This window comes from Pygocentrus nattereri, chromosome 24, assembly GCF_015220715.1.
Source record: "Pygocentrus nattereri isolate fPygNat1 chromosome 24, fPygNat1.pri, whole genome shotgun sequence".
Lineage (NCBI taxonomy): Eukaryota > Metazoa > Chordata > Actinopteri > Characiformes > Serrasalmidae > Pygocentrus > Pygocentrus nattereri.
This window is the reverse complement of record NC_051234.1, coordinates 7,912,036-7,928,934: the sequence shown is the minus strand read 5'-3', so window position 1 is coordinate 7,928,934 and position 16,899 is coordinate 7,912,036. Positions and strand designations below refer to the sequence as shown.

The following is a 16,899-nucleotide window of genomic DNA, read 5'->3' as shown; positions in this document are numbered from 1 at the left end:
TACAGGGTGTGAGAGCTTACTAAACACACCTGTAGTAAGATATGCATTTTGCCAATACAGACAATGGAAGCAGACTTTTCCCCCCCCCCAAGTCATTTTGGGCCATTTCCTTTGGTCGAGTCATGAAAGTTACACACAATTTAAAAGGTTCACAGGTTCACAATTTAAAAGGCTCCCAAATTGTGACAAAAACTAGAAAACAACAAAAAATGGAGATATGAGGTTTTCTTCTGACAGCAGTGATATACAAAATAAAGATCCACAAAAGGTCTCTTAATAACATTTTGGGCCCCCAGAACAGCTTCAGTGCACTTTGCAAGTCTGGAGCTGTACTGGAAGACTGGAACACCATTCTTCCAAAAATGTCCTGAAATGTTATTTTTATGATTGTCGTGTAGAGTCCAGCCTACAGGTTGTTCTCCCATAGATGTTCAACTGGATTGGGATCTGATAACCAAGGCCAAATCATATGGTCCACTTTCATACACATCATACCATTCAGTAACCCTTTGTGCCCTTTGGAGGGGGGCATGATTGTCCAGGAGAAACCACTGTTTCACCATAGAATGAAGGTGATCTGTCAGAATGTCTTTGTATCGAGTTCCAATGATGATCCGGGTAGACAAGTGGAAAAAATGGTGAAAGATGACTTTTCTAAATGTATCACTATTTTCAACATCTCTGTAGTTTCCACCATCCAGTGCTGATGTTTTTGTACCACGAGCTCTCAAATATTTATTTTTCTTTGTAATGAGGGGTTTATGCCCTGGAGCCCACCTATAACATTTCTCTCTGTGTACATGGACAGCTGTTCTCGTTTGCACAGTCAGATCACAATGCTGCAACGACATACGCAGTATCCTGAGGAACAGTTGCTCTTTTGTTTTTCTTTACATATCAAAGTAATGCATGAGCATCACCGTAATTGAATGTGTGCTTTAAACCTTAATTCCAACCCCACTCACTTCCAAGAGCATCATTCCATCATGATCCAAAATCAAGGTCAACTGGACCTGCTCAGCTTTTTATACCACAGAACAACAGTCTGATGTTAATCACTTCATTGATGTTAATTGCTTACACCTGTCTGGAAGCATCTTATGAATCTACATAACACACAAAGTAAAGGGCAACAGGTACTTTAAATTAGGTCAACAATGGACAAAAGACAGAATCGGAAAGGTTTTGGTCCAACAACATTGATATATGGTTTGGGTGACTGTGGAAAAAGTCCTGGGCCTTGACTGCATCCCTGCTGAGGTCTTAAGCAGGGAGGCTGGCCTTGTATCCGAGCAGTCTGTTTAGCTTTTGAGGGAAGGATATGCCCTTTACTGCTACTGGAATGCAAATGTGAAGTTTTTCAATATCCTGTACGTATGAAATGGCTTGGGTCAGTATGCATTTCTGGGTGACAGTATGTTGATGACCAGCAAGTCTGCAGGCCATCCTTACAGTGGCTGTGGAAGCACAGAGTAGAATGGGTATGTCTGTCAGCATTCCCAAAACATGTCCTTGGTCAGTGGTCTTCCACATGAATGTTCAATCTTCTCCATCTCTTACTCCCCACTTGTGTACCACCACATCTTTCTTTGGACATCTTAGGGAGCAGATATTTCATAACAGCAGCACCAGCACCTGAGATGTTTACACTTCGGATCCTGGATAGCTCAGTCGGTAGAGCATCAGACTTTTAATCTGAGGATCCAGGTCTCTGTTTGGGGGCAGTCATGGGCTGGAGGTTAGGGAACCTGAAGGTCGCTGGTTCGGTCCCTTGAGCCTACAGGTTGTGACTGAGGTGCCCTTGACAAGGCATCTAACCCCCAACTGCTCCCCGGGCACAGTATGTGGTGGTTCACTGGATGGGTTAGATTGCAGAGGTAAAATTTTCCCATTGTGGGACTAATAAGGGTCTCTTAATTTACAGTCATCAAACAGTCAGATGGAACAACTTAACACAAGCTCATTTCAAGCGTCATTTGGTAGCAGAGAAGCTCCCAAGAGGCATAACTGTCTGTGCCTTATTTTTCGGAGATTGCGAGTTCCATCCCTGCTGATGCCTCAGCCATACATGGCAGGATATCCTTACTCTCTCTGGGTGGATAGGATGGCCCTTCTTCGTCCCCTTCTCTTGATGGTAGTCAACCAGGCAAGAGTTAGCTGACTTAACAGAATTGGTAGTTAGCATTCTCTTCCAGGCATATGGTCCAGTGGCATTGCGTTACGGGCAGTTTGGAAAGATGCAGTGACTAGCTTCACATTCCTCAGGGGAAGCACATAATAGCTTTTAGCATCCCAGCTTGATTGCATTGTTTAATAGCAGAGGCCTTCCTAGTGTGTGGGAATTCATAGCCGAGGTGGGGTGGGTCCTCGGTAGGGCTTTCCTATGAAGACTCCTCCTTAGTACTCTGTTGGTCACACAAATGAAACATTCCAAACGAGGCTGCATGGTAATGTCTCCAAAATGTCCCGTCCCTTGCAGTTGCAGCACAAAACTTGTCAGGGAACTGGTGAGAGAAAATGGAGCCTGTTGCATTCAGTTTGTTGCTATGGTAGCTAATACACCAACAAGCTTATGTAGTATGATAAACTACATATATACAAATGCTTCTGATTAAAATACGATATGTAGATGAATGCTTTAATAAATCAGTCATTTTACACTCCATAAGGTAGCAAAGATGAATTTAAGGACATGAACAACTTACATTTTAAAACAAGTTGTTTTTTTTTTCCTTTGCATCATTTGTGTGCAGAGAACTGTGACCAAAGGTCTGATACATCTGTTATGTCCTCGAAATCACTCCAAATGTAGGCTGCCTATGAAGGGTCCTTCACTTTGGAACAGCCTTCTATGACGTAGTGGCCGAGAGATGGAGCATACCTCGGCTGCCGCCTAGGATTTGGAATGCAACTACTGTTAGATCCTAAAGTGGACCAGTAGCAAAAGCATCAAGGCTACCATCACTCAGTCAGCCTGGATGGCTTGACCACACCATCCAGATGCCAGTTGCCCTTGTTCCCTAGACAGTCTTCTATGGGCAAAACTGGGTCGTCCCTCCACTGGTGGTCAAAAACATCTTACAGGTCAACTGAAGATCTCCCTCAAGGCTTGTGGACCTGACACTGGCTTACTGGAAACTCTGGCTCCTGACCTGTCATGAAGTAGCTGGCCAAAAGAGCGTATGTGCATATGTATGTATGTTCTTGTGTGTATGCAGGCTGCATACATATGTGTGTATCTGTGTTTGTATGAAGGTCGAGTCTTTAGTCCAGTGTAGACTCTCAGACTCTCTGGAGCTTTGCTCATCGGTCCTTAAATGAGTTCCTCAGTGGCCCGGTAAGGTCCATCACTGCTCACTGTTGCTTAGCGACTGCTCCTGTGGCACTGAGGCACATATGCAGGGGCAGCCAGTTGCCCCACCCAACCTCCGTGTATGTTTTTGTGTGTGTGTGTGTGTGTGTGTGTGTGTGTGTGTGTGTGTGTGTGTGTGTGTGTGTGTATGTGTGTGAGAGAGAGATGGCCTGGTTACTCTGAGTGGTAAGGAGTCCTCTGGCTTCACTCCCAGCAGACTTAAAACGGTATCCAGTACTTAATCTCGGTAATGAGGACTGGAGAAATGCTGCAACTGTTGGGTCACTATCATCTGCAGCTTCTTATAAATTAATGCCCATGAGTGCGTTTCTTCTCACTGCTCAGTTGATTATTCCTCTGCATAAATGGCTTTCCGCACACACAAAAGTCTGTCTTTTGGCCTTAACCTTCAGGGCTTGGAATAAAACGATCTTCCAATTTTGTTCAAAACGTGTTTTAGTAGACTTAGAATGTTTTATCAGGAATTTCAAAATGCAAAATACTAGATATATGCTACCATTCAAAAGTTTGAGTACACCATTAAAAAGTTTGTAAACACTTTTTGATCATATAAAAACCATTTTTCTCGCAGCTATATGTACAGAATTACTGTAATGTGATGCTGATATTCCCTGTGTCATTAAAATTGAAATATGAGAGTATTTGCTGTTTACTATTTTTGGTTACTCTGCCACTGATTTCAAACTTTGAAACAGCAGCATTTCAGATCTGCCTCCTTCCTTTTGTAGTTCATTAGAATGGAGAAAAATGTTCTTTTAATGTTGTGACGATTCTGACGTGCTTTTTAATGTATAGACCAGACTCGTCATTAATACAGTCTTGATTGAAGAGATTTCTTTTCTTAACACTTTTTGGGGTTTATAATTATGCTGGAATGTGTTCTTTTAATGTGATTAAGAAACTGGAACTTCAAGGCTCAAAGATATCGTCTCTTTTTTTATTTATTTATTTTTTTTAAACACAGACTAACGAGAAAGAGTCCAGGGCGATAAATTGTATTGTAGTCTCTTTCAGAATTGCTTTTTTTATCACACACTTCCAGGGTATATTTTACAGTGATAAGAGAGGAGACACTAGGGGGGAAATGAATTCTCTCTCTCTTTTGGCAAGGACTCGGTCACTTGCTGTGCATGTTCCAGCTGGTGCGGAACCCAGTTCGTTTGTGCTGGGGAAGTAGTGGCTAATTTGTGGAATTTGCCAACTCCTCTGCTCCACCAGCAACTCCCAGAAAAAAAGATGGTGAGAGAAAGAAGTCTAGAGGAGCAGAATCGCATGTCAGCGTGATTGAAAGACGTGGAGGAGTAGTTTGTAGTGTTGGAGGCACGTTTTTTAAGCCACTGCAGTACAGGTCACTGCAGTCCCCATGCAAGTTCTACTGAGTTCAAATATACACCTCCTTTACACTCACTGTCCATTTGATCAGCTCCACTGACCATATAGGAGCACTTTGTAGTTCTACAGTTACAGACTGTAGTCCATCTGTTTCTCTGATACTTTGTTAGCCCCCTTTTACCCTGTTCTTCAGTGCTCAGGACCCCTACAGGTCCACCACAGGGCAGGTGTTATTTGAGTGGTGGGTCATTCTCAGCATTTCAGTGACATGGACACGGTGGTGGTGCGTCAGTGTGTGTGTGCTGGTCTGAGTGGATCAGACACAGCAGTGCTGCTGGAGGTTTTAAACACCTCACCGTCACTGCTGGACTGAGAAAAGTCCACCAACCAAAAAAATCCATCCAAAAGTATCCTGTGGGCAGCGTCCTATGACCACTGATGAAGGGCTAGAGGATGACCAACACAAACTGTGCAGCAGCAAATGAGCTGTCGTCTCTGACTTTACATCTACAAGGTGGACTAGCAAGGTAGGCATGTCTAATAGAGTGGACAGTGAGTGGACACAGTGTTTAAAAACTGTGTTTGATCCACTCAGACCAGCCCAACACACACCAACACACCACCACCCACGTCAGTGTCACTGCAGTGCTGAGAATGATCCACCACCCAAATAGTACCTGCTCTGTGGAGGTGCTATGGGGGTCCTGAATATTGAAGGACAGGGTAAAAGGGGACTAATAAATCACACATAGAAATAGATTAATTGGATTGTTATTGTAGAACTACACAGTGCACCAGTGTGGTAAGTGGATCTGATAAAGTGGACAAAGAGTATAGATGCAAAGTATGTGTACTTAATGACTATGTCTGGTCAGCGTACAATAAAATAATGTTTTTACATATTTTACTCTTAGCCATGGGCATCAACTCAAGCTATAAAGTAGATAATGCGATTGCTTAGCACTGCTGTTGTCTCAATTTTATTAGAGATCATATACCAGGTAAATGGGGAAAACAATCATTAAGTATCATCAGTTATTGTTTTTTTATTTTTATTTAAAATACATTAAAAACAGCTAAACTGCTGTACCAGAGATTTTGCCTGCCATAGAAGCTCATGCCATGCTCAACTTCGCTTAAAACCCAGCAGAAGCTGAAACTAGTCCAAAATTTGTGTGCAGATACTTAAGATTTTAGAATAGATATTTAAAAAAATCTAACTAATCTAAAAAATTGAATCTAAAATGCCATCTAACAGCTGATAGCTTATTGCTTATAACAAAACCTTGTATCTCCAAAATAGCAACTTTACAGAAGAAGGAAAAAACCTTCTTTACTTTTAATGTAAGTCAGTGGAACCAGACTTTTTTTCTAAGTCATTTTGGGCAGTTTCTTTTGGTCCATCCATCATGAAATTTACACATAATGTAAAGGGCAATCGGTACTTTTTTTATTAGGTGAAAAACGGCGCATACAAGGTTTTGTTCCTGAAAACAGCGTTATATTACTCTCAAATACTTTTAATGTCCATAAAAAAGTCTTTTATTTATGGTTTGCCACTGGTAGATCTGTTTTTGTGGATTTCATAGAACTCATCACTTGGCATGTATGCTGACCATCAGCGATGACAAGAAATTGTATGTGCCTGCTATTCAACACTAAAATCAATGTGCGTTCATTCTTTTTTCCCCCTAATGTCTGCAACGTATCCAACCTTTTTGGTGACCACAGAACATTTAGAAAGTAGCCCAGAAAAGACTTGGCAGTGAAACGAGCAACCCTGAACCAGCGAGTGAAAAGTCTGTGCGCAGTGTTTCCTGGAGGCCCTACGTGCTTAAAATCCCTGCCGTTTTACAAATGTTAAACACAGTTACACTACAGCAGCTGCTTCCAGTCTGTTCTATGCAGTGTCTCTGTCTTTACCTTTAGTTAGGAAATATAATAGGCCCTCTTCATGCTTCCATATTCAGGGCAAGGCAAGTCGGCAGTAGGAAAGTAGGGAAAACATTACAGCAGTGGCGGTATTTATGAAAGGGGTTGCAACCCAAATGTTTAAAAGAGCCATTTTGTAGGAAACGTTTTCCGCATGAGTAGATCAGTTTCTTAAAAAATGTCTCTCAAGATTCAATTTTTTACAACACTGAAGACGCTTTGTTGGTGTTTTCACATTCCACCTTGCCTGAGGTGCTACAATTTAACTGCTCTGCCATTTAAGGTGGAACGGGAGAATATGAACAAGGAGCAGATTTAAATATCTCCTGAGAACGGTAAGGTGGTGTAGCTTTAAAACATAAGGGATAGAATCGAACACTTGAACTTATTACCTTCATGTGATGAAATATTACAGTGATGGTGGAGAATAATGAGCAAACAGAAATGAACGTGTGTCTGTTTTTATTAGGAGGAGTAACGTTAGAGCGCTCAGCCGAAGCGTTTGGGAAACGGAAACTGAAACTGAAGCGGCGACACTCTGATAAACAGCATGTGTTTTTGTTTCAGCTGTGCACGTAGGGTCGGTTGCTAGGCAACAGGCAGGAATGTTGATTGTCGACTTTGAGTGGGTTAAGATTTTGTGTAAAATCAGCTACGATTGTTAAATTGAGAAGATTTGCTTTTGTAATACAAATTTGTGAAAAATCTAATCTTGACTTCCCAGATCTTTTAGTTATACAAAAAAAGATCTTACAGTTTCTGTAATTTGGCCCTGGGACAGTATCTTTTTTCCTACCAATGTGGAGCTACAAGGCTGATGTAACACATAATGGAAGCTTACAGTGAACTGCACAACTTCTAGCCTTAATCATCTGTTGAACTGTGTTGAGTTGTTTAGTAATCTCAGATTGATTGTATGGTTTCTGACGCTATATGATATAAAAGGAAAGCAGATGGGTGCTGAAACTGTTATTAGCTCTGCCTCATACTTGTACATTATACATAACAGACCACAGTTTTTTTTTTAGTACCAGTTCACACAGAACTCCATCCAATTGACCTTGACATTTCCCCTCAGGGGAGTCTTTGACAGGCAGGGCTGTCCTATTTCTTTACTAGCTCAAGCGAAGTTTATTATCTTAGCTCTCGGAGGGGTCAGGGATGCAGTGAACCCATGGTGAGACGTTACAGGTGAGCAGGGTCATTTAAAAAAAAAAAAAAATACAATTAATATTTGCCAGCATTTAGATACACCGACCAGACATAGCATTATGACCACCTCCATGTTTCTGTGCTCACTGTCCATTTTATGAGCTCCACTTACTGTATAGCTGCACTTTGTAGTTCTACACTTACAGACAGTAGTCCATCTGATTCTCTGATACTTTGTTTTACCCTGTTCTTCAGTGGTCAGGACCCCCATGGACCCTCACAGAGCAGGTGTGTGTTGTGCTGGTATGAGTGGATCTGACACTGCAGTGCTGCTGGAGCTTTTTAACATCTCAGTGTCACTGCTGGACTGAGAATAGTCCACCAACCAAAAATATCCAGCCAACAGCGTCCTGTGGGCAGTGTCCTGTGACCACGGATGAAGGACTAGAGGATGACCGACACAAACTGTGCAGCAGCAGATGAGCTGTCGTCTCTGACTTAACATCTACAAGGTGGAATGACAAGGTTGGAGCATATAATAGAGTGGACAGTGAGTGGACGCAGTGTTTAAAAACTCCAGAAGCACTGCTGTGTCTGATCCACTCAGACCAGCACAACACACACTAACACACCACCACCACGTCAGTGTTACTGCAATGCTGAGAATGATCCACCACCTAAATAGTACCTGCTCTGTGAAGGTCCATGGGGGTCCTGACCACTGAAGAACAGGGTAACAACGTATCAGAGAAACAGATGGACTACAGTCTGTAACTGTAGAACTACAGAGGGCACCTATATAATATGTGGAGCTGATCAAATGGACAATGAGCGTAGAAACAAGGAGGTGGTCATAACGTTATGCCTGATCTGTGTGTGCAGCTGAGATGATATCTAATCAAATATACAAGCATTTGTGTTTTGCTTTAATTAAAGAAAACCTCCTGCTGAAAAATAACGATTAGAATCATTAGGATTAAAACTTAATGAAAAGCCTAGTAGAAAGCCATCAAATGCATCTGGAATCAGTCTCGGTTCACCTCTTAAACCATTAAGATCCCTTACTTTGTAATATCAACCCAATAAGAAAAGCTAAAACACATTACAAAACCACCTGGAACCAACAGAAGCACTTTATGGTTTCTATGAGCTTTTTTCAGCAGTAAAGCCTTTGGGCATGAACTGTTTATTCCATGGTAAAGACACACTCCAGAGAAAGTGATTAAATTATACTTTTTTGATCCCACAACCGGGGAACTTCCACCTCCGCATTTAACCCATCCGTGAAGTGAAACACCACATACACACTAGTGAACACACACACTAGGGGGCAGTGAGCACACTTGCCCGGAGCGGTGGGCAGCCCTATCCACGGCGCCCGGGGAGCAGTTGGGGGTTAGGTGCCTTGCTCAAGGACACCTCAGTTATGGACTGTCGGCCCTGGGGATCGAACCTTCCGGTCACAGCGCCAGATCCCTAACCTCCAGCCCACGACTGCCCCAGGATGTACATGATAAAACATTCAAGTCATTATTTAGTCCAACCTGAAGCATAAACCCAGCTATTATGATTCGATTTTAAATGATGAGTTGTGATTGTCATTTCTGTCTTTAGTGTCTTAAGTGTGGACAATCACTAATTGCATTCACTTGCACCACTAAACTCACAATAGAAGACGTGACGTAATGTCACGCATCCGACGAACTCCCTTAAAGACACCATTTCCCAGAATAAAGTGGGAGATTATGTGACTGCTCAGCCACAGTCGGAGTCCTTAGAAGCTCATGTGACCTCTGACTCTTATTCGCGCTCCTATCCGCGCTCACAATCCCCGGAATTTTAATCATGTTCACCTGCGTAATGTTTCATATGGCTTTCAGCTTTAGTATTTAAGCCTGGGCTTAGTTTAGGAACTTTGCGAAATATTGACTCCCAGTGATCTACTGAGTGTTTATGATTGCCTTCTCGTGTTGTTTGACCTTTGCTTGGATTGCCTGTTTCTCGACTTTTTGCCTTGCCCCTTTTGTACCGTTGCCTGTCTTTTTGGATCAGTGTTTCGACTCTTGGACTGTTTTTTTTGGTTATGATTTTGCCCAATCCCTTGTTTGAGATTAAACATCTCTTTTTATGATCTGCTAGTGTCTGAATTCTGTTCAGAATCACACGTAACATCACATGCAAGACTAACGTAAAACTCAAACAACATAAAAAAACACATTGCGCCACTATACCTGAAACTATAAACAATCATCTAGAGAGTAAAAAAATATATATTTAAAGCCCTCTTTTTATCAAGTATGTAATTGAAAAGCCTAGTAGAATCCATCAAATGCATCTGGAATCAGTCTCGGTTCACCTCTTAAACCATTAAGATCCCTTACTTTGTAATATCAACCCAATAATAGAAGCTAAAACACATTAGAACTTCACACTTCAGCTGCGTCTTGCAGCAACACTGTTCACTTATTTCCGGTCTATCATGTGCAGACTGAGAATTCCGAAAGAAATCAGAGTAAGAGTTCGCATGCCCTGAGAAATGTGATTACTGAGCTAAAATCCAGCCTCTTTATCAGATTTCTTTATCACGTTTCTAGATCAGAATATGGTGCTTACATGACCATTTGAATAATCAGATAACTGCAGAAATATGATTATGATTGGATTATTGAGTGCATGTATACGCACTCATTGAGACGCCTTTTCAAGCTAAAGTATGATAGTCGAAAGTGTTCACAAGCAATTGCAGTAAACTACTTTAAAATACTTACTATTTCAAACCTATAGCTCATAGCTAGACAAAGCAATTATTCACAAAATTTGTGTTGACTTCTCAAATAAAAACATGGTACCACTTTGTAAGCATCTATAAACGCATTTATAACATGGTATAATGCATTCATAAGGCATTACACTGAATTACACTTCATAGCTATTTTTATTATACATTATGAATTGTTAATATAATGCATTTTAAGTAGTGCTAATAACATGTTGTAATGTCACAGCCAAAGAAGTCAGTTCCAGCTCTGAGAGTGTGAAGTAAAGACAAAGTTTATTCATGGGATAGCAATATTTTATTGCTCACCGCTGGTGCTGTTAGCGCTGCATCTTCAGGGCTTCAGTCCTGAATATTCAGATGTTCCAAACAGGCTGTCCAGCCTAGAGTTGTTGCTACAATGTGCTTTTCTTACCCAGCACTGTCACTTTAAACACTATATTACATCACAGCAAACCAAGTACCCATCAGCCCATCCCCTGAACCCCCTCTGACATCACACTGAGCGTGAAGTCACTGTGGAGTGAAGGCCTGGAGAGGTAGAGGCGAGATAGTCGAGTGCTGTCATTGCGATTTGTTCCCTCATTGGTTCTAACGTCAAGCGCTAGAACCATTCACACTAACACAACATTACAGTACAGTATTGCTCATTTCTGCTAGCGTTCTATTGGATATGCAGTGTTATGTTAGTGTCAGGCTAACGGTGGTGTACATTAACAGTGGTGTACATTGACTTTCCCCCATTGGGTGAAACACTGATGGCAGCTCTAGTTTAAACTCTGGCATTTGAAGCCTGTAATGAGCTTTTCTGTGTATATTTTAGTGTTTCAGTAAATCCTTCAGTAAATATTTCAACTCAAAGCCTCACTCTTAACACTGGAGGAGGCTTTAGTACCGTACGCATACAACTTATGAGCTCTTATAATTTGTGATGAATAGTACTTATAATGCACTATGGTACCAATTCACAATGTATAATAAGCATGGCTACAACATGTAATGCATTTTTATAAATATTTATAGTCATGTTTATGATGCCTTATGGACGCATTGTAACGTGCATGTGTTTACAGATGCTTACAAACGTGACATTCATAGAAAGTGTTACCAAAAACATGTTTCTTTTCAGAGTTTGCATGGCTAGCTGATTAGCTTACTAGTGCCTTCACAAGTGACCGCACATGAGGCCCACATATTTACACAATCTCTTATCTGGAGAGATCTGTGATTTGCTTGAAGGGAACATATTCCACTGTCTGACGGAAATAAACCCAACACCCATCCATCACGCGCCACGCCGGAGGTAAAAAAGTTCATGATGTGGTTCTTTCTGCAATAATTTGCACAGGAAAAAAGAGAAAGCTATTTTTAACCCGGGTCCCTGCTCTTACACAACAGGCCCTACACTGCCTCCCTCTCTTTCCTGGGTCCATACAGGACACGAGTGGCCTTTGCCGTGCTGAGAAGAAAGCTTCCAGAAATATGCCCTCAGAGGCTGCTCCACACCTGACCAATGCAGCGATGAGCAGGAGCCACAGTCACTGTTCGCCGATTTCACCATTTCTTGCCTCACTCCCTGAAAGTTGTCTTGCACTCTCATTGGCTCATCACTGCTCCTACTGTTTGTCTTAGTAGAGTTCTCATGAGATTCATTGCTGAGAATTTCAAGTGTGCATGAAAGTGTCTAGGCATTTGCGTCTCCTTTACGCGACACAAGCACATGCGGCAGTTTGTCTGCGTCTGGAAAAGCAGGGCTAAATGTGTACAGTGCTCACTAATTTCCGAGTGGTTAGTAAAAGTGGGCGAGGACAGGCTTTAAATTTGAGCAAAATAATAAAATAATTATGTGAAGGTTGAGAGTCAACTCTTTTTCCTTTGGTAAATAAAGACAAAACTGATTGGTAGATTTTTATGATGCTCTATTTGAACCTCCCAGGGCAGCCACCTGTTTTTTTTCTTGGACATTTCAGCTGTACCCCCTCATTATCAGCCACACCTGTTTCTTGTTGTTGTTAGTTTGGTTTTGTTTTTAGCATTTTTCAGGCATTGTTGATAGCAGGTTCATAGATTTGTCTGCGTTTTGCTCCTCTGCCTATTTTGTGACCCCTGCCTCTCGAAAGTCTTCTAATCAAACCAATTTAAGGGGAATCATTAACTTCAGTAACCCTGATGTGGTGGTGGTGTGTTAGTGTATGTGCTGGTATGAGTGGATCAGATACAGCAGTGCTGCTGTGTGCACTCACTGTCCACTCTATTGGACATGCCTACCTTGTCGGTCCACCTTGTAGATGTGAAGGCAGAGACGACAGCTCATCTGCTGCTGCACAGTTTGTGTTGGTCATCCTCCAGTCCTTCATCAGTGGTCACAGGACGCTGTTGGCTGGATATTTCTGGTTGGTGGACTATTCTCAGTCCAGCAGCGACACTGAGGTGTTTAAAAATTCCAGCAGCACTGCTGTGTCTGATCCACTCAGACCAGCACAACCCACACTAAGACACCACCACCACCACATCAGTGCAGGGAATGATTCACCACCCAAATAGTACCTTCACTTTTATCTTTATCCCTTTGTCTATGTCCTGTGTGCCTTATAGCTCTACATGAAGCTGCATTGTGAGGACCCTCCTATGTTGGAGCACACCGAGCAGCTGCTGGGAGAACTCGGAGGGGAGCTGGAAGCTGACGACGACGATGAAGCCGGCCCCTCTGTAGACGGCATCGGAGACGACTTCATCCAAATCAGCGAGGACGAGGAGGAAGACGAAGCCATGGAGCACTGATTGCATCCTTCTGTACCTGCTTCCTCCTTCTTTTTTTAGCCTTTCCAGCCTTCGTTGCTTTGTGTTTTAGTTCACATTTCAGAGCCTGTTTTGTCTACGACAATAAGCAGAAATACAGGGATTACAAGTCCATCTGCCAAATGACCACATTGCCCTTATTTGAGAACAGCCAACAAGGTTAAACCCCATTTCGGTATCCAATCATCAACCCATCTCTCGCTCTGTTTCAACCAGTTTCCATTTTCTTAATAAGTTTGTTTTGTCTGCTATAAAAAGTGCCTTTTATCATTCGTACTAGAACCCAAAGTGTGTATGTTGCCTCATCTCACCGTGACAACAGTCTGCTGCCGAAAGAATTTGAGTGTTTATACTACACTCACTCCAGACCTTTGAGCCTTTCAATTACCCTGCTGCCCCTCCGCCCTCCTGTGTGTTTTATAATCATATTATAAATATGAGCGCTGTGGGCTGGATGTAATAAGAAGAAAATGTCATTAGGGATTAAAAATGACTTTTAAGTCAAATGCCAGCCTCGTCTTCTTCCTCTCTGCAGCGTGCATGAAGTTAATAACAGCAGCTCCATATGCTAATATGTCATATGCTAATATCTGATGAAAACTGATGCTGATGAATCCCTGTTCTTAGAGTTTTTTCATAGATAGATAGCAAGAAAAGGATGTCGTACAGTGTGTAGATAAGTGCTTCCCAATGCTGGCATAAAGACTGGGGTGCTCTGATGCACTGGTTTAATTTACTCGCAAATTACTGAGCCCTTCATAACTAGAATAGAGGTAAACAAGAAAGTGCACAGGGCCGTCCCAGGGCTGGGATTAAAAAGAGCAGTATTTTTGAACCTCTACTCTGAAAACATTGGAGTGGTTTGTGAAAGGCTAATAAAAACAGAAAGCAGTGATTAGTAAATCGTGTTTGACTTGATATTGAATTGAAAACAGTACAGATTTTTGATGTTTCACTTTATGAAATAAATTGTTTCTCAATATACACAAGTACCAAATCTGCTTTCTGCATGTTCCAAACATTTGTACAAGAGCATATTTACCACTTTGCAACATCACTTTTCCTTTCAAACAAGGCTTAATAATCATTTGCGAACTGAACAGCTGTGCTGGCCTGTAGTTGGATTCATCAAACATCACTGGGAGACAGGTCTGGACTGCAGGCTGCTGCAGCGTATCAATGTTGCCAGATGTATCTCCAAAATGGTGACTGTACAGGAGAAGAAAAAACATACTTTGCTTTTAATGTAAGTCAATGGAAGCAGACGAAGTTTTCAAAGTCACTTTGGGTCCATTCATCTTGAAATTTACACACAGTGTAAAGAGCAATAGGAATTTTGAAATTATGTCAAAAACTGAAAAACAAAAAAAAATGGAGATACAAGGTTTTGGTCCGACAGCAGCGATATGTTGCTTTAATGTGTGTATATTAAGGCCTTAATGATGCTTTCCCTGATGTGTAATTTAATGTCATGAGCAGTATTACACCCCCAAACCATGACAGACCCTGACTTTTGGACTTTACACTGGTAACAGTCTGGATGGTTCTTTGATTATTAATAAGCAGGCTAGGTTTTAAGGCATTGCCGTCAGAGGGATCAAAGGTCACAGGTATTTGGTTATTGTTTTCGGCTCTGACCTTCACACACAGAGTTTTATAAAGATTTCCTGAATCTTTCGTTAACATTATGACCTGTAGAGGGAGCGATACCTAAAATTGTTGATGCCCTTTGAGAAACAACATTTATAAACTGGTGCATTTATACCCAAACATGATTGCATCACCTATTAAATGTAGATTTTGGACACTTCACCGCATTCCTTGTCTTAAATTACTCTGTTCCAACTTTTTTGCAGGTATCAATTTTAGAATGAGCTTATATTCACGAAAAACATGTTAATAAGGTAAAATATTAAATACCTTAGGTTTGTACTGTTTTCGCTTGAATACAGGTCACAGTGGATTTACATATCACTGTTGTCTAGTAATTTTTTAAATAAAAAAAATCACAATAAGTACATTATTTAAGTGACACTAATAATGGAACACAAAACGTAATCAGAATTTCCATAGCAATGTCACTCCTAATTGTGTCTTTGAAAGCTGCTAGGCTGGAGCTTTAGCAAAGAAAGTTAAATTGGCCTAGTTAGATAGTTAGCCATATCCAATAAATTATGGTGTTAAACGCTTTTGAGTTTTAAGTGTATTTGATTTTTTTTTACACTCATCAGTCTTGTAATTAAATAAAAGTCTACTTTATCTTTATGTTGGAGTGTACTACACTATATCTTTATCAAAATGACCAAATATTCAGTATTTCACATAAAATTTCTAAATTCAGTTGGATTTTTCATTACAAGATAACACACCTCCTTAAACTCTTCGTGCAAGAGGGTGCAAATAAACCTAAATCCACTAGCCCTGCTCCTCATGATCTTAATTCCTGCAGGTTTCACCTCCAACCCAAATTTTAACACACCTCATTTAGCTATTGAGTCACTTGCGAAGGCAGTAATTAGGTGGGTCGGGTTGGGTCAAACAAGGTTTTAGAAGCAGGGTTGGTGACCACTGCCATACAAGAACCACAAAAGTTCCATGAAGAATCTTTCAGTGGATGGCTTTTTTAAGAATTTTTGTAAATGAGATGAAGAACCACACAACATAAATGTTCTATAGCAACCAAATGTTCCTACAACTACATGTTGAATTAACATCCATTTTATGATGGAACCTTTAAGGTGGTACATATGGTGTCATTGAGAGCCTTGAGGCTGAAGCTTTAGTTCAAGATCCTGTAGATTCCTTCTACACAACGTCAGGAGAATACGATCCTCTCTGACTGCAGAGGCTGCTCAAGTTCAAAGCAAATTCCGTGCTTTCAAGCCTTCTGTCGTATGTCATTTCTCTTCTATATAGCATTGAGTCCATAACCTCCCAACGTTCCTCCATGCCAGTCCTCTGCTGAGATCACTCCACTCCTGAGTAAGCAAGTAATACAAAGCTCTGGTTCTCATGTTTCCTGGCTTCGAAGATCAGGGTCCAGAGCTACTTGCCAGCATGTCAGCTGAGATCTGATATACTTCCAAAAGTATTCACTCGTCTGCCTTCACACACATATGAATTTGAGTGACATCCCATTCTTAATCCATAGGGTTTAATATGATGTTGGCCCACCCTTTGTAGCTACAACAACTCTTCTGGGAAGGCTTTCCACAATGTTTAGGAGTGTGTTTATAGGAATTTTTGACCATTCTTCCAGAAGCGCATTTGTGAGGTCAGACACTGATGTTGGACAAGAAGGCCTGGCTTGTAGTCACCACTCTAATTTATCCCAAAGATGTTCTGTTGGGTTGAGGTCAGGACTCTGTGCAGGCCAGTCGAGTTCTTCCACACCAAATTTGCTCATCCATGTCTTTATGGACCTTGCTTTGTGCACTGGTGTGCAGTCATGTTGGAACAGCAAGGGGCCATCCCCAAACTGTTCCCACATAGCTGGGAGCATGAAATTGTCCAAAATCATGTGGTCTGCTAAAGC

General features: G+C 41.4%; 1 protein-coding gene across 1 annotated transcript in view; it reads left to right on the top strand.

Annotated features, from left to right (window-relative positions):
- Positions 1-15,174, top strand: part of si:dkey-12j5.1 (probable assembly chaperone of rpl4) — a 215,966-nt gene extending 200,792 nt beyond the window's left edge. Inside the window, exon 11 of the mRNA XM_017695782.2 lies at positions 13,161-15,174. Within this exon, the coding sequence (XP_017551271.2) occupies positions 13,161-13,346 (186 nt within the window). The 3' untranslated portion in view covers positions 13,347-15,174. The remainder of the gene's footprint in view (positions 1-13,160) is intronic.
- The last annotated feature ends 1,725 nt before the right edge of the window (positions 15,175-16,899 follow it).